This window comes from Vanellus vanellus (assembly GCF_965231255.1).
Source record: "Vanellus vanellus genome assembly, chromosome: 3".
NCBI lineage: Eukaryota > Metazoa > Chordata > Aves > Charadriiformes > Charadriidae > Vanellus > Vanellus vanellus.
Window position 1 is genome coordinate 26,369,242 of NC_138907.1, and position 20,504 is coordinate 26,389,745.

At 48.6% G+C, this 20,504-nt stretch overlaps 1 protein-coding gene across 2 annotated transcripts in view; it reads right to left on the reverse strand.

Annotated features, from left to right (window-relative positions):
* The window catches only part of VASH2 (vasohibin 2), a gene marked incomplete at both ends in the record, with an annotated part of 34,015 nt that extends 22,917 nt beyond the window's left edge, over nt 1-11,098 (reverse strand). The window contains 3 exons of one of the 2 annotated variants that reach the window (XM_082481226.1): nt 3,304-3,360; nt 5,716-5,804; nt 10,802-11,098. In XM_082481226.1, the coding sequence (XP_082337352.1) occupies nt 3,304-3,360; nt 5,716-5,804; nt 10,802-11,098 (443 nt within the window). The remainder of the gene's footprint in view (nt 1-3,303; nt 3,361-5,715; nt 5,805-10,801) is intronic. The other variant, XM_082481227.1, reaches the window with a different exon arrangement.
* Between the last annotated feature and the right edge of the window lie 9,406 nt (nt 11,099-20,504).

Here is a 20,504-nt window from a genome sequence, read left to right on the forward strand (position 1 = left end):
CGTTCCCACGTGACTGCTTCTATCACAGTCTTTTCTTGCAATTGATTATCCATTATATCTGCAGTCACTCAATGTCTCTCCATCTTCACAGAGCAGCTTCTGAGCTGTAATTTCTCAAAGTCCCCAGAACCTACCCAAACATAGTTTTTTGCTTCAGTCGTAAGTCCCGCTGATCAGCTGGCACTTAACTGGAGGGAACAGCACAATACCACACCCACCTACAACCTCCCCAGATACTCTGTGGAGGACAAAGATATTTCTTCCTCATTGTGGCTCATGCCTGCATCCTAGAACAGAAGCTTGCAGAGGGCTTATTGTTCCTTGTAGAGACAGTAATAAAAGTTCGTTGGCATTGAACACAGAGTTACAGATAATACTAGATATCCAGAAATATATTGTCTAAAGCTCTTACATGATCTAGGCTTGGGAGTTTTAAAAAATGACTATTTCAATTAACAGCGTCATTTTTTATCACAAAAACTGTAATGTAGATTTTGCCAGTATAGGAAAAGGAAAACCAGCTCAATCAGTGTCTGAAACACTTGTATAGCATGTGTACACATACATACCATGGATCAGCAGAGTGATAGGGTGCCCTTTACCTACCTAGTATGAAAGGGTACATCACGAAGGCTAGAGAACACCACCCCAGGTCAAGACACCTTGTATATGCTTGCTCTATTAGCAAAGCACTCCTATAGTCGATGTAGCTACACCTGTAAATCTGGATTTTGTGTGAATACAGCAAACTCAGGCAAGGTAAGATGTATTTTCAGACACAGATTGCCAGTACAACAGGAACACCACACAGTTTGCAGGATCACATCTCTACCACCCTGACTCACACAGCCACACCAACAGAAATTAACATTTTCAAAAGTGTTATCTGTAGTCTAGACAAATCCACAGGATGTCTGGCAGTCTAGAAGCAAGCTGGTAACTAACAGTGACTTTTTCCTTAAGAGAGATTGTAAATACTGAATTATAGCAAGCCTGTGTCCCTTAATGTTATGAGTTCCTATAGATAATTTATGCTCCTCTTCCTAAGCGCAGCCAGGCATTTTTATTTTCTCATGCATCACACCGATGCTGACAGTAAATCTCTATAATATCTAGTCCTCCATAATAGAAAAACTCATTAATATGCTCCAGCTGCTTTAGGACACTTTCACATGAATTTATGAATATTCAATTTCCATCTAGTGCTCAACTTCTTTGTGTCCAGCCACTGCTCTCTTGAAGAGAGGCTGCCAAAGGTTTCATAATACTTTCATTAGCTTTGTGCCCTCATATTATGAAATAAGCAATACATTTAATATCAGTAAATCACAGCTCTGGGAACAGTCTCAACTTCCAAGAGATGGTGGCAATTGGTGGCACTCAGCATCTTGCCCGATTAACTTGTAACTACAAACTTTGTCTTGCAGCAAGCAAGTCCTTTCACACGACAGAAACTTGCTCAGAGCAGCACTTGTCACCTCAGCACAAGACGCCTCTTGTCACCACGCTGGAAGCAGACTTCTTGCAAAGTGGAACACACCTCTCTGGAAAAAAATTGCAGGTGTGGGCAATTTTTCAGCTCTGAAAACTGGCCTGGCAGCAGAACAAATCACCCAGGACAACTGCAAAAGTAAGCATCCTCAGTTGGTATGAAAAGCCACACCCCCCAGATGAAGGAAAGGAAAGCCTTCAGAAACACCTCAACTTTACAGGGCGATCAACGCATTATTTCCCTTCTCAAATTTGGAGAAATCAAGACAGGGCAAGAGCTCAAGCCCTGCTACAGTACCACAGAATCTGGGCGGCTAAGTGTGCTCCTAACTGCTCCACTACTCCTAGCACTCCCGTCCATCAGATGAAGCAGCAAAGCACAGCTCTTAGGACTTAACATTGTGCAAGTCCAGTATACACTAGGTGCAGGCAACTGTGCCTGGCAAGCTGGCAGCAGCTGTGCCAAGGGGTTGGACCATTTCCAAGGGCATTCTCCTTATCTCTGCAGAAGTCCTGCCACCACGTACCAGGTCACTCACAAAAGTCCTAACAGCAACAGGACAAGGAGAGAAGTCAGACACGAGTCCCCAAGCAAACACTAAGGGAGAGGAAATGGCACCACTTAGGAGAGGATCCAAAGCCATGGGCGCATCTCCAACTGTGAGCACTATATTGGTTCCTTTCCAAGAAAGAGTACCATCCTCATAAGCCAGGCTTTCATCCAGCCCAGGAGGACGCTGACCTTTCAAGCAGTGAGTGCTGAGCACAATTCACTTTCATTCTCCACTTCCCTGGAAAAAGTAATGGGACAAATTCAAAAATGAGTGACCAGCCTGAAAATTGGTTTAAGCTTCTGTAAACCCATCTATCATTCAAGGCGCAAGATTGCTTCTAAACTAGTTCTGCCAGTGCAGTAAACATTATATAAAGAAAGGAAGTGGGAAAGATTGCTGCCAGCAAGATGAAAACCTGAAGTGCAGAGCTGGGATGGGAACTGGAATTCACTGTGACTGACCATTAGAATAATGATAGACAGCTGGGGAGAGCTAGAGACAGGCCAGTCTACAGAAGTAATTGTATTCTGCTTATCTAAATCTCACCCTAAAATAAAAGCATAATGCCATCAACATCACTTCCCACCCTAACCTGCTAATTTACTGGGTCCTACTGAAGAGCTGTCTTAAGTATGACACAGTTCTTACATGCAAGGGATCCCACCTCTCACTTGCCAGGCTCCCTGTGCACATGCTCTTACTTGTATTGCACAACTCATGGCCAACCAGTGCATAAGTCCACCACATGGAAAGAACAGCAAGATGAGTGGCAACGGGAGAAGCAAGGCCACGACTTAAACAGTTCGCTGTGCTCCTCCAAGGGAAAGGATTGTGCCTGAGACAATGTGAAAATTCCTGCAGTATTTTGCACAGTTGATCTCTTCCTACCATCGACAAAGAGCACTACAGTGCAACCAGAATATCAGGACTTACATAGTTTCCATAAAAGCAGCCCAGCCCTCCCAACACACCACCATCAAGTGAGAACTGAGAGTTTTCACAATCCTGTGCATTTAGCTTTGGCCTCCAGCTATGCAGCTCCTACGTGGCTGCTGAGCAAGACCAGCCATCCCACTCACTGGCTCTCAATAGGTCCATTTGTCACCTGGCAGCAAGCTAGGACCCTCCTCGCAAAAGGGAGCAACATACAGAGTTCTGGTCCTGCCAGAGGAATCAGCCCTCCCATGCATAAATGCCCAAAGTGATCAACTGGCATGATGTAGGACAAGGGCACTAAACCACTTCCAGAGACACTTACCCACTTAGAGGTCTGGTTTTTCTAATCTCGAAGAACTGTGTTCCCGTGTGATTGTATCTGAATTTTGTCTGTTAAAGGAAAGTAACTTGAACAGTCAAACAATAAAATAACAATGCTCAAAAGGTGAATTTCAGTTGGTTTTGTGTTGAAACATAAAACAAGCAGTAAAAGCCATTGACTCTCAACAGAGATGAAAACCTGGCATGTGAAATAAAGCAATTTTTTCACTTATCTTTTTATATGACATATTAACCGGCCTTAGGTGGAGAGTCAAGCAAAAAGGCTGTATGTCTAAAATAACACTTAAATTTGGCATTTGAGGATTATGAATTCACTTTACCTCCAGGTCCCACTCACTATTAGGTTACAAGTTTGGAAAAAACTCCATTTGGGCAAGAGAAAGCTTTTTACAGTCAAGCCAAACCAATCAACATCGTTCATGGATTGAAAGAACTTCCTTCTTTTGTAAGTTTTTAACTCATTCAGGCACACAGCTGTAAAAAAACCCTGTAAACCAAAAGCACGGCAGGTGCATCCTTTTACATCCAGGAAATATAAATAATTCTCTAAAAATTACAATGCACTTGAAATGGAAATAACCACCTAAGTGCAATCAACAACATTAATTAACACTATAAGCATAGGAGAAACGTTCATCAAAAAGGATGCCAGTAGACAGTCACCCGTCAACCAAACCTCAGCACCACTTCCCTAGGAGTGCAAGATACCCTGTAGCAGCAGCATTACCAAAAGCAGCCTCTTCCCTGCTCCTTGAGCATAGCTGTTCAAGCAGCAATGCGGTAAATCAGATCAGGAAACCGATCTGCCCAGTAAAAACAAAAAACCCCACCCCAACAACAACAAAAATTAAAAAAAAAAAAATTTAAAAACCCACCATACCATCCACTTACTTTTGCTAGGTTATTTTTCCAGTTGAATCTGTTCCTCCATCTAGTTAACAACACAGCCACGAGAACATTCACGCCAGCAAAACTGTGGTGGTGATACCAGGACAGAAACAGGTGACCCCCATGGAGGCAAAGGGTACCTTGTGAGGCATAAATAGCACAGCTGCTGGCTGTATAACCATGGTCTAAATAAAAACTCCAGCTCACACCAGGATGCTCTGAACTGACTTCAGTCAGAGTTCAGAGTTCTCCAGAAACAAGCTTTGCTTCTCTCCTGCCTTCAAAACCTAATTCATGATGCCTTTTCAGAGTGCTTTGAACAAAGCATACAGCCTCTTTCAGCCCACAAAGGAAGCCCAGACCCTGTTCCCCACCCCACATTGAAGCTTTTCTGAATGCAGATCCAAACCCTGTGCCTGAGGCCTGCTCCTGCTATGTAGCAGAGTACAGAAACTCCAGACTGCTGGGGGGGGGGGGGCGGTGGGGAGAATGTAACTTTTGGAGCTCTGACACAGCCTCTTCTCCAGCACAACCCCACTACGCAGCAAGCCTCTTGTCCTGCCCAAGAAGACAAATGCACCATCCCCCTGCAGAGCAGACTGGCCCCAGCCTCCCTCCCCACAGCAGCTGCTGCAGTTCCAACCCCTGCTGCCGCCTTGATCCCAGCCACTACTCCCCAGCAGGCTAACCGCGCCTGCTATTTTTGGATCCTCTTCCAGCTGCCACCCATATCCCTTCTTAATCCTTACCAGGACTTTACATTCATTCCTCATCCCCACTGCTTCCCCACACACACAAAAAGGGAGAGTTTAGAAAAAAAGAAAACAGAAGAGCAACATCTGGGCCAGCAACCATCTCCTCCAACATTATCTGTCAGCAATGGAAACGGTCAGGTATTAGGCACGGGGCAGCAATATGGAGGCTGGATAGATGTGTACATCTCTGATGAACCCCCCAAGCGAGGTTAGACATCTGGAAGGGGGGATTCCTTTGGTCAGTCCCTGTGCCTCAGGCAAGCCTGCCAACCTTGGGGTCAGGACAGCTGTTTGTGCCCCCCACCCTCATGACAAGCACCCCTGCAAGCTGAGCATGTAGGCAGTCCTCAGGGAGCCCACAGGGGCTGCCAGGGCAGAGGGAGAAAGAGTTTGCCACAATGCTGGCTCTCCCTTAGTTGCTTTACAACAAGATGCCATATTATGTCTCCAGGCATCATGATCTGATCATAATATCCTCATAAACCAACTTCAAAATAAGCATTTCTACTCCCACCAACGTCACTTCAGTTAAATTCTTCAGTATCATTTAAAGTTAATTATATCTCCCAGAGGATTGCTGTGACAAGCTCAGTGCTGCAGGTTCCTATCACAAATCCTTAGAGGCATCCTTTCACTCCTGAATGATCCCAAGCCCTTGCAATCAGCTAGTGCTTCAGTAAACCCCCTGTTATTTCATGCCCGGTACAAGCCAGCCTTCTCTCCAGAGATCATGTGCTGGAGAAGGATACTGCAGCATCTTCATGTAGGTCTGTATCGCCTGGAGCCATTCTGGGATGGACATGGAGAGCTTGTAGTTTGGCACTGGCGGCACTGAGGGCTGGACACAAAAAAAAAAAAAAGATAAAGAGGTTAGACAGCTATCACTCCCTGCAGCACAGATAAGTGATTTACTTGGGCAGCAGCATGTGCTTAGTGCAACGCAACGCAGCAGCACAGATGGCTCGAACCCCACGTGAACTCAAGCATCAGGCAAAGTCATCCCATTGACAACGGGGGCTGCCTGTTCACCAGAGCCAGAGCCAGCCCCATCCCTGCCAGTGCAGGGAGGCCAGGGCAGGCCCCCACCACAACAGCCACCGATGTCCTCAAACACTGCCCTACATGCACAGGTAGTCCATCGCAGAAAGCCAACACTTCCCATTTTTCCCCTCTAGCACAGGGCAGTTTGGATGACCAGAGTTCCAGCACAGGCTCTGCTGTCCTCCATCCCCCAAGAAGCCATTCTGAGTGTAATGTTTGATTTCCTCTACCACAAGAGAAAGATAAAAGGAGACAAGGATCCTGGGCTGCGTAATTTCCCATCTGCCATGTATCAGCAGCACAATGGCTGGACAGGGAGCCCATGGTACCCAGAAGACCACCTGAGACCCAGATATTTAATGATATTAAGACACTTAAAGATATAGACTGGCACCATAATGGGATTTTTCCAAAACCCCATAAGACATCTGCTTGTTCCTAAGCACTTTAAGAAGCTGGGCCCTCAATCCATATTTAATCCCCACAGCCTACGTGGCTCCTGAGCCTGTAACCATGCAGGAAAAAGGCAGGGCCTTGTCCCAAGTCCCTTATTTTAGGGGTGAGACTGCAAAATACAGGGTCAGCAGATGTTAAAGTGGGCAGAGTGGCTAATAGAAGTTAGTACAATTCTTACAAACGTGGTTTACATAAATATTAATGCAGACCCAAATTCAGGAACCAGCAACTTGGGCGGCTGTGACAAAAGGTGCAAAGGAAAGTGTGCGGCATCTGCGGGTTCATGATGTCTCTACAATAGTTTGGTTTATAAAGTGAAATATCACTGCTCTAGAGACACTTCAAGTCAGCAATTACAGATAAGAAAAGCAAGTTCAGGCACTACGAGGCCATCTCTGCCACACAGACTTCCCTCTCCGGTTCACACCTGCACCATGATGGAGTGATCATGTGCTTGCTTTCAGAGAGCGAGCACTGGTAGTCCCAAAATGACCAAAACACAGCATTTACTACATGTAGCTAGTTACTACAAACAGTAAACACACCTCAGAGAAGAGGAAAAAAAAAATCTCAAAATAGAGACTCCTACATTACTGGCACACAGAAACGTATTTTAAGTGACAAGAAGACAGGCGGCCAGGCCCTGGCTCACTGCCACCATCCCCACACAGGAGACAACCACGCAGACACGGGTTTTCTCTCCGAACAAGTGGGAGTTACGAGCAAGGTTCATTAACACGTCTTAATCACAATTTCCATACCCAACCTCTTCATTAGAGGCAATTTTTCGGTTTCACAAGTTCCTTCTGCCCCTGGCCCCTTTGGTCTGGAGGAATTATTCACCTGTCCCTCTCGGCACTAAGGCAGGCCTGCACTCAACGCACCAGACAGGGCTCGAGTTTCAGGAGCAGCAAGCAGCTGAAAGAGGGAATTAAGGCAGGCCTGTCAAATCCTTCCAGGTGCGGTAATTCCTGCTCTGATATAAACACCCCTTTTCTTCAGAGATTAAAAAACTCTAGGTGCATACACTGCACATACACAACAGGCCAAGGCAATGGGAGTCCCAGCTAGCAAGAGGCCTGACTGCTGCAGAGCTGCTGGGAGGGTAGCACCCCTTTCCCAGCCCTCTGTAAAATGGAAGCCCCTGCCCCCACCCAGCTGTAGGACAGGGCAGCATCCCATAGCAATCGCACCAGTGTGGAGGGACACAGCCCTTGCTGTAACCTGCAGTGGCCACCCTTGCCACAGGGGTCGGGTTTGGACCCCCAGGCAAAGTGCTTCCCCGTCTCCAAGGTGGAGGATGATGGTGTCAGCCACCAGGGCACACTCGGGTATAAAGGACCAGGGTTTTCCCAATGGCTGACACACATCCCACCGCCTGTCTGTTAATTACCTCGACAGGCCCGCCGAGCCAGGAGGCCCAAGTCCCTCCAGATCTCAGGCAACAAGGGAGAAGCGGCCATCAGTCTTCCCCTGCACAGGAGAGCACACTGCTCTCCTCTTTCCAGCGCTGGGTGGACAGTACATGGCACCATGTCTCCAGCCAGGCCAGGTGGCAGAAAGCCAAACAAAACTTATTTCCCCCTCTTCCCAGAGACCAGGGAGACAAAAGGGCCTTGACCCAGGATCAGTATTTCCAAGCAGCAGCAGCTCCAGCGACAGCAGAGCGGCTGCAGTGCAAGACCTTGTGGCAGAGCTGGAGACCATCCTCCTGCGGCTGGAAACGCTCTAGTCTCAGTTCGCCACAGATATCCTGTGTGAAACTCATCTTGCCTGACTCCACTGTGTCTCATTTAATGACTAGAAAGTAATTTTCTGCTAGGTCGCCCTGCAAGTACAGTTACTTAGCACGGATGACACTGGCAGACTAGAGCCCTCAAAGTTGGTGAGACGTTTCATTCATTAAAATCTGCAAGTATCCCCAAAATCACAGACCACGTAAAGAATTGCACAGCCCTTCCAAACCAGGAGCCTGCACTCTTCCCAGAGCTCAAGCGAAAAGCCAGAGATGGGGGGTGCAACCAAGGGACCCCTTAGGTTCTGAAATTGCCCCTCCTGCAGACAAGCTGGCTTTTCGTGAGGGCTCCTCCTCCTGGGAAAGATGCAGCCCCACACCCCTGCAGTTTGCATTTGTTCCAGTAAAGACCACCTCACTAATACAGTAAGAAGCTACTTACCGCCCTGCATGCATGATCACTAAGACTAATACCAAGATGATTAGAGCAATCAAGTGGAGCTTCTTGGGGAGGGGATGAAAACTCTCTCCCATTGCTAGGGATTAAGAACAGATCAGATGCAAAAATGGAGCAGTTGCACACACCACTCGCTCAGTCTCCACCAACTACTGACGCAAGCGGACTACAAACCATCTTCTCACAGGCACAAATTTCTCCCATCACTCCCAATCAGCACTACCTGGTCTTTTGCAGGTTGCCACCTACTCAGCAGCACAAGCCAATTAAAAGAGCCGTAACATCATTTAAGGAACAACTCTCCCCTCACATTCCTACTCTGATCCAGAAATTACCATCACAACTTTAGCAATCCACTACCACTTTGTAGCAAACAAACCTGCTCCTACCTCTCACTTGCTCACCTGTGCTGTGTTGGCCTTAACAAGGACCAGGTGGTCCTCAAACTATCCTCTGACAGAGGCCTCCCAGGCTTAGCCAACAAGAGCTAATTAGTTACAGGGGACACCAGGCCCTTCTGCCCTTGAAGTTAATCACTGCAACAGGGAGTCTGCTGCCAGACAGTGTTGGAGGAACTCAATAAAACTCTTCTGCAGCACCTTCCACCGATCAGGAACCAGTAACTAATATCAAATGATTTATCCAAGCAGATTTCAAAATATTTTTCCTCCTACCCAGCTTCAGCACATGTTGCACTCACGCTTCAACACCAAGGAAGAAGCCATTGGTGATGCTCTCCAGGGCACTCCGGCAGGCAGCATGCCGGCACATTGGAGCCACTGGCTTGTCTCGCACCAGATGCTTTGTCAGTCACTAGAGGTATCACCACTAAGAGTCACATGCTTTGGAACTGAGAAGCAAGAGAAGGAAAACTCCTCCAGTATGTGCTTTGCCGTCTCATAACACCAAACAGATCTGCAGGCCATTTAGACTAGTATAAGCTGGTTGTGCTGCTGAAACAAGAATTTCTGCCCTCTCCCTGCCCCTTCATTTCTGCCTCAAGTGCTTGTGCAAGTTTGAAATGAACCACATCAGGGAACTGCAAACAAACGTGGCAAAACCAGATTATTCTCTAGCTGGAACTGCTCCCCCATCCAAACAGAGGCTGGTGCCAGCACAAGGGAAGCAGGGGAATGAAGAGAACAGAGATTGCCCCTTTTGCACTTACACTGAACTAAACATTGCAGAAGAGAGATGAAATGCCTTTTCAGTTTGCATCTTACTTTGACAAGTGCATTCACAAGATGGCCCTACTCAATATGCTTTCAGCCTCTCCACGCACAGAATTTTTCCTTCCTACCCCACGTAAAGAACAAGCATACATATCACTGACAACCAGGACTGTGACAACGCCAGCCCAACCACCTCACCCCAGTGTGCAGAGGGGGTACAAATCAACGCTGACTTCAGCGGTCAGCTCAGATTAATGCTGCTTGGTGGGAGGAGCGAATCAAGCTCAAAGTCTGCCAAAGCCGACAGCATTAAAGACATTGTGATCAGTAATGCAGCGCAGTGGTGAGAAGCCCTGGAACATCAGCAGACAACATCATTTTATTTGCTGGCTGGACGAAAAAGAAAAATATTCAGGTCAGGCAAAGCTGTTTGGAGCTTGTACCAAGGAACACACAATACAAAAGCATTTGGAATCTTTCCATGTACTGGAAATTAAATGTCTGAGTTTTAAATCCCTTATTACATTTCAGGAGCAAAGCTGTGTTTGAGGAAATGCCTGTGCTCCAAAAAGCTCAGCAAAATGTGCTTTAAATTGCACAAAGCGCTTCATTTGGTCCCTGAAGATTTCTTTTAATTCTTGTTTTCCGCTTTTTCCACCCCAAGACAAAACAATATCTTTTTTTTTCCTACTTGTTTCCCAAGACGCCAGCTCCAGCTCCGAAGCATCCCGCGGCACACACCCCCGTACCCCACTTCTTGTATTTCCAAGAGAAGACGCTCCAGCTTGCCCCTCGCCGGGGCCGAGAGCATCCTCGGGGCCGAGGCGCGACACCCCCCCGCCCAGCCCTCGCGTCTCCCCCGTCCTCTCGACTCCCACAAAACCCGTCAGCCGCGGGCTGTCCGCCTTCGGGCTTCGTGGCACCCTCTCGTTTTGTTTTTGCCTTTTAAGAGGAGGACGGGGGCTTCGCCTTACCCGAGCCAGGCGGGCGGCGCTCCGGATGGCCGCCGCCACGGCACCGCCGTCGGGGTGCACCCGCTCCACGTGCCCCCACATCCGCTCCCAGGTCTGCCCGTCCATGGGGAAGCCGCTCTTGTTCACCAGGAACAGCGACCCGCCGTCCCGCTGCTCCTCCTCCTCCGAGCCGCCGCCGCTCCCGCCGCCTCCCGCCGCCCGCGGCTGGGCGCTCCGCGACCGGCCCCCCGCCTTGCCCACCGCCCCACGGCGGGTGCTCCCGGGGCCGCCGCCACAGCCCGCCGCCGCGCCCGTCATGGCCCCGCGGCCATGCCCGAGCCCGGGGACGCCGCGGGGACCGCTGCCGGGAGGTGCCCCGCGGTCTCGCCGCCGCCGGGGTCCTCTTTCTCTATATATAGATATATAAAAAATGTGTGTGTATTACGTGCGTGCAAAGGTGGCTGAGCGCGGAGACAGCCCCCTCCCTAGCGGCGGGAGCCCGCCCGTCCCGGGCGCCCCGGCCCAGCCCCGGCCGCGCTGGGGGCGCGCCCCGCGCCGCGCTCCATGCCGCCGCGTTACCACGCTACCGGCCGCCCGCCCGCCTTCGGGGCGCTCCTATTGGCGGCCGCAACAAAGAGGGGCGGAGCTCGGGGGGCGCGACGAGCCGTGACTGGCGGAGACGCTGAACGGAGGCGCCCCCTGCCGGGTGGCCCGTGTCGCCGGAGCCAGGTGGCACAGGCTGAGCACCTTCGCCCGTGGCCGCCCGGCGTGGGGCTGCGGCCCCTGGCTCGCCGTGTCGTCCCGGCCCCCGCTGCGGGAGGGGAGCCTGGAGATCAGACTCTTAATCGGAGAGAGCTGGGCTGTTCCGGGCTGGAAAATCCATTGTTAACCATTGAGGGTTACGGTGATGGCAGCGAGATCCCAGCTTGGAGGTTAGGGCTGCAAGGTTACAGCCCTCTTCTGTCCGGTGGGCAAAGGAGCGCCCCAGACCTGGGGGGTGTCTCACCCCGGGGATGAGTGGCTGCGGTCTCATCGCAGCCTGCAGCCTCCCTTCGCCGCAGCCAGCTCACAAGGTGGTGCTCGTCCTCCGGGGGAACGTTTCCTGCTCTGGTACTAGGACCGCTGGGTGCCCGACCCCTGAGTAGAAGGAAGGGTAGCCACAGTGCAGCCTTTCTCTGTTTTGCTGCCACACAGGCTGCCAGAGGGCCGAGTGAGTGGTCCATGATTCAGAGCACAGCACTCAGGGGTATGCACAGCGGCAATGTCCTGCCTCAATCCCCTCCAGCAGTCAGAGGTACCTGCCTCCCATGTCTGCACGCACTGCTAGCACTACACAAACAACGGCATCTGGTCCTCCTCTGCCTGTGCCCGGTGTGATGGAACTGTGGATGAGAGCAACGGGGAACCTGCCTCTCCCCCAGGGCTTTGCCCAGCCACATCGGTGCAGCATGTCCCGAGCAGATGACTCCCTCCCTGGCTGCTGCTGCTGTCTCCACTACTTGGCTCAGTTGCCTGATGCTTATTTCCATGTTCTGAGACTGCTTTTTTTAGCTCTTCATATCAAGCACAACAGTATCAACCTAATACAACTCCTAGAGCTAGAGGTGCCTCCCCATAAATAACAGTCTGAAAAATGTTGTTCCCATCCCCTGCCTATGCACTCAAGTACCTCTGCCACTCTGATCTCCCCTGCTCCCAGCCAGGCTGGGTGCGTACCTGTGTGTCTCTTCAGCAGTTGCAAGTACTGATTTTCATCTCTCACCATAAATAAATCTCTCCAGTGCCCTAATCAGCTTCCTGAAGTCTCTCGGGAGCCATGGGTGTACACTGAGGTGCTAATTGCTCTCTGCAGGAGTTGACGTCTCTGTTGAGTCCTGCCAGTAATCTTCCCTGCTGCATCCTGGCCGCATGGTATGCCTGAATCTCATCAGGAGGTTTAACGGAAGGGAGGCAGGAGAAAGGCTGTTCCATCAGCTAAAGCAAACCAAGGGCTTTGGCTTACACAGCTGGCCCAGTGTCAGCTTTCAGTCCAGAAGACTTTGGTCTAGGAAGCCCCCTGAGGTGAACGTGGAGGCTCAGTGTGGAAATGGTGACACAATCTGGGGGAAAGGAGGGAAAGTCAGTGTGAGTTTAGAGCTGCTGTGAAGTCTTCACCCTCTATGCTGTGTCCTGCATTTCCCTAATGATCAGGCAGACACTGCAACTGGAGGGCAAATGTGCCCCCGTGCTGGCCAGAAGCGATCTGCACCCTCCCACTGGGTTTTGCAGCTGGATCCCAGGGGAAGCACAGTCCCTCTCTCCTTCTGAAGCGCAGATGAGGCTGCACAGCAGGAAGATGTGAGAGCACTGAGATGAGCTCCAGATGGGAGCTGATAAAGCACAGAGACCTGGAGAGGCTGCAGATGGCTGCAGTCACAGAGAGGGCTCTTGAGGAGCAGAGGGAGGCTCAGGCAAGGCAGTGCAAGGAAAGGGAGACTGAGAAAGTCTGCAGGTTCACAGGAGTAGAGCCAGAGGAAAGCCTGAAAATCATTCAGACCTGGATCTTAGGACTAATGGGACAGTACAGGTGATGGCAGCCACGTGTGAGGAGGCACGGGGCACACTGCATGCGACAGAGCCTGGAGTGCTGGAATTGCACGGCAGAAAGTCATCATCAAGGATGCTGACACACAAGCTGGCAGTCATGTATGTCCCAGAGCCTTGTTTACTATTGGAACGGGCAACCGTGGTGAGGCTACCACAGTCTCTCTCAGTGCTGCTCCATTGCCCAGAGCAGCCAGGAAGCTGATCATGCTTTCCTACACCCACCCACCTCTTAGCCACCCTGAAAGTGTGAAGACCAGAGCCATGCTACGTGCTTTGCAGTGCAAAGCCTTCTGCATCTACCATGCCAGGGTGTGCTCTGCGCCAGAGCAAAGGACTTTCCCTGGCCAGATGAGTAAGGGGCACGGCAAGGTTGGGATACCACAGTCCCGTCCGTAGCAGCCCTTTGCAGCACCCAGACCCCTTCTGATCAGGACTGAAAGAAAACCAATCTTACCAGTTCCTCCTTGACGCTCAGGCTGAAGAGGGACAAGCTGAACTCCAGAGGCCATTCAGTGCATTCAAGGCCAGCTCTGGGCTGGAAGGGCACAGCCGAAATTAGCCGAGGTCCTGAAGCTAACAGCAACGTTGAAACAACAGCCTAAGGGGTTAAAAGCAGAGTCCCCAAGTCCCTACTGCTAAGGTAAAGCCTTAATTACCTTCTTCCCAGCTACAAATTAAGAGTAAAAATAGAAGAATGCTGTCTTGGTTTAGCTTAAGCCCTCTCCAGCATTAGTTATGCACAGACATTCAAGATGAGTAAGAGCAGGATGGGATATGCAGCATTCTGCTCTGCATCCCCCCAACATTCCATGGTTTTCACCTTGTGGGACCACCTAATCTTGATACTGTAACGCTCAGCAGAGCCGCCTGGTTCCCCATTCTGCTTACAGCTCTTCTCCCCTGCTGGCGCTGCCCTTCCCCTCACAGCCCGGCTGCTGCCCAGCCTCTGCTCCAGAGTGCCAGAGCCTTTCAATTTTGAAATCCAATCACTTTGCACGGAGTTACCTTTCTAAAGCTAGCTCTGACTAACACCTTGAACCTATGGTCTTGTTCCTCATGCAGCGCTTGTTGCTACCACAGCTGCTTTCTGGGTCAAAGGAACTAATTTGATCATAAAATCATGTAAGAGGGTTTTAACCTTCATTATTTCCAATTGCAGACTAATTTAAATGCAGCATTCAAAAGGCCCTGCAGCGCAATTACACAACCAACTGCAGGAAAATTAATAGCTCTTAATTGTACCATGGCAGCAAGGTGATATCAGCATCAGCCCTTTTTCCAAGATTTCTTCTCCAAAACTGTCACCTCTGCACTGCCCCAAGGACTCCCACTAGCCCCTTCCCCAGCAAGCATCTTCTTGCACACAGCGACAAATTCATCCCTGCCGCATAGCAAACCCTCACTGCCCTGTGGTATTCCACATGCACAGAGGCAGTTAATTTATGTATTTATTTGGGCTTATTTGGGAAAACACTTCCTCTATTACCCATTGTTTCCAAGCAGCCCTTCTTGCTGGCTCAGCGCAGGCGAGAGGAGTGAGCAGCAGGTTTCCCTGGTCAGCAGCTCCAGCCCGACCCAGCCTCAGGGCAGGGAACTGTGGCAGGGCTGGGGAAGGACCTACTGGCTTTTCTGAGGAATGGACCACTAGTGTGATTAGTGCCTGTGAGGTCCCATGCACTGCCGATGCTCCCACTCCGCTGTTTTGAAATTTGGTTTTCTGCTCTGCAGGTCCTCTGCCAGCACGGCTCCAGCCTTTTGTAAGATCTTAGTAAGGCCTTGCCCCAACTCAGCTATCAACAGACCTGTGTTAGAATATGTCTCACCATGAACGGGAATGTCTCTCTGGCAGCCAGGGCACACAAGTGAAGCACCAAACCCAGAGGTGGAACAAGACCGGCAGCAGCAGCATAGCAGAAGGTGGGCTGGTTGGCAGATTGTCCCTGCCTTGCCTGGCCCTCCCTGTCTCTGCAGCCCAGCCTCCTGAACCCACCAGCCCGGACCATGTGGCAGTTCCCCTGGTCCCAGCCCACACCAGCACCCTTCTCAGTGCCACCACCATGCCACAAAGCTGCTCCCAGTGCATTTGCTTTGGTGCCTCTGAAAGCCAGGCAGCAGGGAGATGGCCCAGCAGCCCACTCGGCAGGGGCAGCAGACACCGCTCGCGTTGTTCCAGCCCCCCTAGGAACAACTGAGGTTTGCTTTTCTGCAAGAAAGGGTGCTCAAATCTGCTGCTGTCCAAGGAGGGCCGGGAAGCAATAGCCAAGGAACAGTCTTACAGCATCTGAGCAAAAGCTTGACAGTTTACCTTTCCTTCCATCAGCTAGATGCACCTGGGTGGCAGCGTGATAGATCTAGACCTGTGCTGTTATCCAGGTCAGAAAAAGTGGACACTAGGTGCCCCGCACTCACTGAAGGTCCCTGTACCAGCACTGAGCATAAGAGAGGCAGGTTGGTTACTGGTGGGGCCGAAAAAATGCCCAGTACCTCCGGCTGACAGCAGTCAGTGCAAAAGCCTGCAGCGTGAGTACCTTACAAGTGGCCCCAGCTTGGGGACACTGTTCTGCTAAAGCCAGGCCAAGTGATCTTAATAGCCTTTTCAGAATTTAGGAACCACCGTATGTCCAGAAAAGCAGCAGCAGTCTGAAATGGTTAATGCTACAAAGGTGCTTCAGCTTTGCAGAAGGAAAGCAGGAAAACAGAGGTTGAGAAAGTTTGCCTGCCATAAGTGAATTGCATGATTGCTATGCAAACATTAGCACATTTCCTGAAAAGACCATAGTGACCTCGTCTGATCCTTGAAAAGGAAAATAAAATTTGTTTGTCTGGGGCTTTTTCCTAAACTGGAAGTTATGCTGGAATGGGATTTGTTTAGTAATGAAATGCAAGGTTAAACTGTGATAAGAATGCAACCATGGTAATATGGAAATGGCTGTTGATACAAGTTTACAGGAGTGATTTGCGTAATGATTAAGAACGACAACTTTATGTATTCATCGATGTGATCATTGGGAAAATAAATATGTAAAGCAGACAAAAAAAAAAAAAAAGCAAGCTATAAAAAGAATGCTTGAGGGTGTGCTTCCCTGGAGCTTTCCCCAAGGTAGCCCTTTCTGGAAACTCTTAACACAGTAGTAATTTCGCAATAGTCTAGCAGAAAAAACAGCCATCGGCTGCTTTGCCTTTAGCAATGAAGAACATCAGCAATATCTTTTGATTTCTGCCTGAGCAAGTCCAGTAGTAATTTGACTGCAGCAAATCACTGCAGTGTTTATTTTAGATGGGTTTGTTTAACTGGGCTCCAGTTGATCTCAGCCTAATCCAACAGGCAAGATTTCCAGCATTAAAAGAAAGTCGAAGTGGCAGGAAAAGCCTATAAATCAGGCCTCACCCAGAACTGGTTTGCAAGTTTTCACTTTCCACCCTCATTGCAGGTCAGCACGTCCTGCTTGGCCTGAGCCTTTGCTGACAGTGAAATATCCCTTCCTCTTCCGTACTTATTGTAGTCACCTCACTCCTTTCTGCAACTGAGAGCATCAGATACAGATGAAACTGTTGTTTCTGAGTGGTACAACACCAGTGTCCCTGTTAGCCTGCCTTACTCTTTCTGTCTTGTTCCAAAGTTTCCATCTCAAATATTGCTGTAGCTTGGGAAAAGCTTTACGTCAATACAGTTCGCTGCAAAGGTCTTGCTTGCCGGTGTATCACATGATTTGGTCTCTGCAGCAAGCTCTGCTTATAAAAACCAGGAAACACTAATGTACCTTCCCATAAATCTCAGCAATCCATCTCTTTTGGACTCAATACTTCTTCTCTAACCTTTAGTCAGAGGGTAACCTACCCAGCACAATCTCTTTTTTTCAGGGGAACTGCATAATAGAAGTACAGGTAGTAAAGAAAAGCAGCGGCTAAAAAAAAAATCTGCTACTAAAAATGAGATCTCTTTTCAGCAATCGTCAGCACCTGCAGCCCTTGTCACAGGGGAGCTGCCAGTGGTGGCACCAAAGGTCCTGAGAGTCAGGGCTTGCCTCCACTGCCAAGTGAGCACCTGAGTCATCCTTGCCTGCACGGAGAGAGGAGTGTACTGCAACAACCCCCCTGCCTGCTTAAGATTAGAAGCACAATTGTCGGTGCTGTTTAGAAATCGATTAAGCAACATAGTTCTGTTATGGGATACCCTGTGCCCTCTAGGAATAGTGTAATGCCGGTTAGGAAAGGCTCTGAACAAACGCCGTCCTTGTGTATTAAAGTTCCTCAAATGCATTGTCTTTCCAGGCAGTACTTGAAAGTGGACTGAAAAAGTTATTAAGTTTAGCAATAGAACATGTCACAAGCCCAGAAACCGCAAGCCCTTGAATTTAGGTGCTGTGTGAAACCTGCAAAGAGAGAAATGCATGATACACTGTTGTCAATGCCATGGTACAACGAGGTATCATCATGACACTGATGATTTCATCAAACAGCTTTTGATCTGAGGCATCATTTCAAGCATCCCTAAAAGGCAGTGCTCTGCAGAAATAGATTCCCCCTCTCTAGAGAACGATTGAACACTAGTCAAAACACTGCAGAAGTGCCTGATGGTTAGAGTAAAGTTGGAATATTGTGGTCATTTACAAAAACTTAAAGGTCTTCACAGAATTATAGTCATCTGGAGCAAAATAATTTTTTTTTCAGTCATCATCATTATTTGCCATCATATGAATGATATTATTTTTCAGAGGTAACTAGCAAACTTAAGAAGCCTACAGAGCTTTTCCAACTTTGGAATCAAAACCTGGAGCATCGTAAGTGCAATCACACAAACCGCAGACTTCAAGGAGGTTCCATAACGTGTTCTGTCCTCTTCGTGCAGACAGACATTTCAACCCTCATAAGATTCTTACCTCTCAAGCCTGAGCAAATGGAGTAGGTCAGAGGAAAATCACACCGAGCATGGGGTGCTCTGCTTCCCAAAAGCTGATGGACCTCCATATCTCCCCTGGCAACAGTCTGGTTTGGGTAACTTTGTCAAACCTCTGAACCTTCAAGAGCTCCTCTACCCTTCTGAAGCTTTTGTGGAGCAGTGACAAGACGAGAAATCAGGGGATTTCTAGGCTTTAGGCATTAGCCTCTAAGTGAATTTCAGGCTTTTAGCATTAGGCCCCTAAGTGAATTTCAGTTGTTCTCTGGGAGCAGAAGATACACAAATTCAAGTCCTGTGAAGCCAGTTAATCATCCAAGGGTGAGTCATTCTCACCGTAGTGGGACAATGCCTCTTCATTCAGCACAGGATGTAGGTTTTGTCTAACGCCTGTAGGGTTGTTCAGAATTAGCTGATGAATTATTCTGAAGAAATCAAGTTACCATCCAGGAATTAATGGAGAAAACAGTATGCACAGGCTTAAAAGCTGCACTGTTATATTTTAATTTCCTTTACTCTCGGCAGCAGGCTGGAAATTTTATTTCTAAAAGAATAACTAACTATGCACTCATCTGCAGTCCCTCTTCTACCTTATCCAAATTAGTGATCAGCATCTGAGAAACCTTAGGACTGCCCCACTCTGAAAAAAATTAGGAAGTTTCTGGTTCAGCCTTGCACAAGCAAGGAAAACTTCTGAAGCCTTCAAGAGGCTTCATGCTTCCCTGGGATTTTTCCCAGCAACTTTCACAGTGCTCTGAGAACCAGGGTTAGCCCCTGACGTCCCTAAGTCATGCTGCTCACCAAAAACTTGGGTTTAGTAGCTCCCTACCTTACTTTTGAAAGCCAAGCAGATGTGTGACTATGAAACTAAAGTTCAATTTTGCTCCTACAAGTCAGTTGAAGAAAAAACTTTCAAATGTATTTTCTAGGGTAAAAGCCAATTTCTCCATTAAGGAACATCTAGATAGAGAACTAAACTATTATCCAGATAATCCAATCTCTCTCAGTAGGTTTAGTCTCCTTACTCGGGCAAAGCATTTCTTTCCAGCTATGTCCAATAATGCCAATGATATTGTACTCAACTGACCGAGTCTCATCTGAGACTCATTTTCACATGGCTTTTACAAGATATTTTTTCAGGATGCACACACAAGTACAGGTGAAATATAAAGAGAGACAAACCAGTACGAAATTGTTATTAAGTGATAAAACAGACATCATAATCCAAAGTCACCTAGGCATGGAAAAAGGTGGCTTCTAATGACACATTCCCGTTTTCCAAAATCAGCTCACTAGGATGCACGTTCACTGCCTCGTCTACAAAGCTGGTGAACTCCAACCTGCAGGGCTACAGCCACAGTGACAGCACTTCTGGACTCACATGAAGCATCTTTAACCATCTTTAACCAAAAAGCTAGTTTATAGCTTTTGTAGGGCCTTGTGTGTGTTTCTAGAACTCGTAAGGCAAGATCACCATGCTGACAGTGCCTTTAGATAACATTTACAAACTTTTTTAATGGCCTAAGCATTGTTACAAGCAGAAGCAGTTTACTGAGAAAACACTGGAAATCGGCGTCCTAGAGGCTGAATTTTGACCGCATCTGATATTAAGCAGGTATTAGCCAGTTACTCACAAATACATACATATACACCCACAAATTGGTAACTATGCCTAATCGTTGCTAGCAATTAGCTTTTTTTTTTTTCCACTGTGACATGCCTACTGAAGTCCTCAGGACTATGAAGTTCAGGATATTATTGTTTTATCTTCTGAAAGATGTTGTTTAATTGAAGATGTAAATATTGATTTAGAACATGGTCAGATAAGGTTCGCTCCTTGTGAAGCACAGCCAGAAAGGAAATCCGGCAGGCTTCTAAGAAACCTTTCCAGCCTAGGAACCAGCTGGACTGTTAGGCACCTGCCTATTTTACCCATGCACAAACCACATCACTTTGTGGAAGGGGTAACGCTTGTTAGCTTTGAATACATAGGGCCTCCTCCCAATTATAGAAACGATTATCTGACTAATCATAGTCAGAATGGCTTCACATCTCTCACTTACCTGATGAGGTTTCTGGTGTTTTCTTTCAAGAAAGACTAAGCATCTCCCCCCCCCCAGCCCCCCCCCCCCCCAAAGAATGAACTTTAAGGCAATAATAATTTGCTGTGATTGTTCCTTCCCAGCTGCAGGAATATTTAAGTTGCAGTGCTAATGGGGATATAACCTGCAGCTTTCGCAG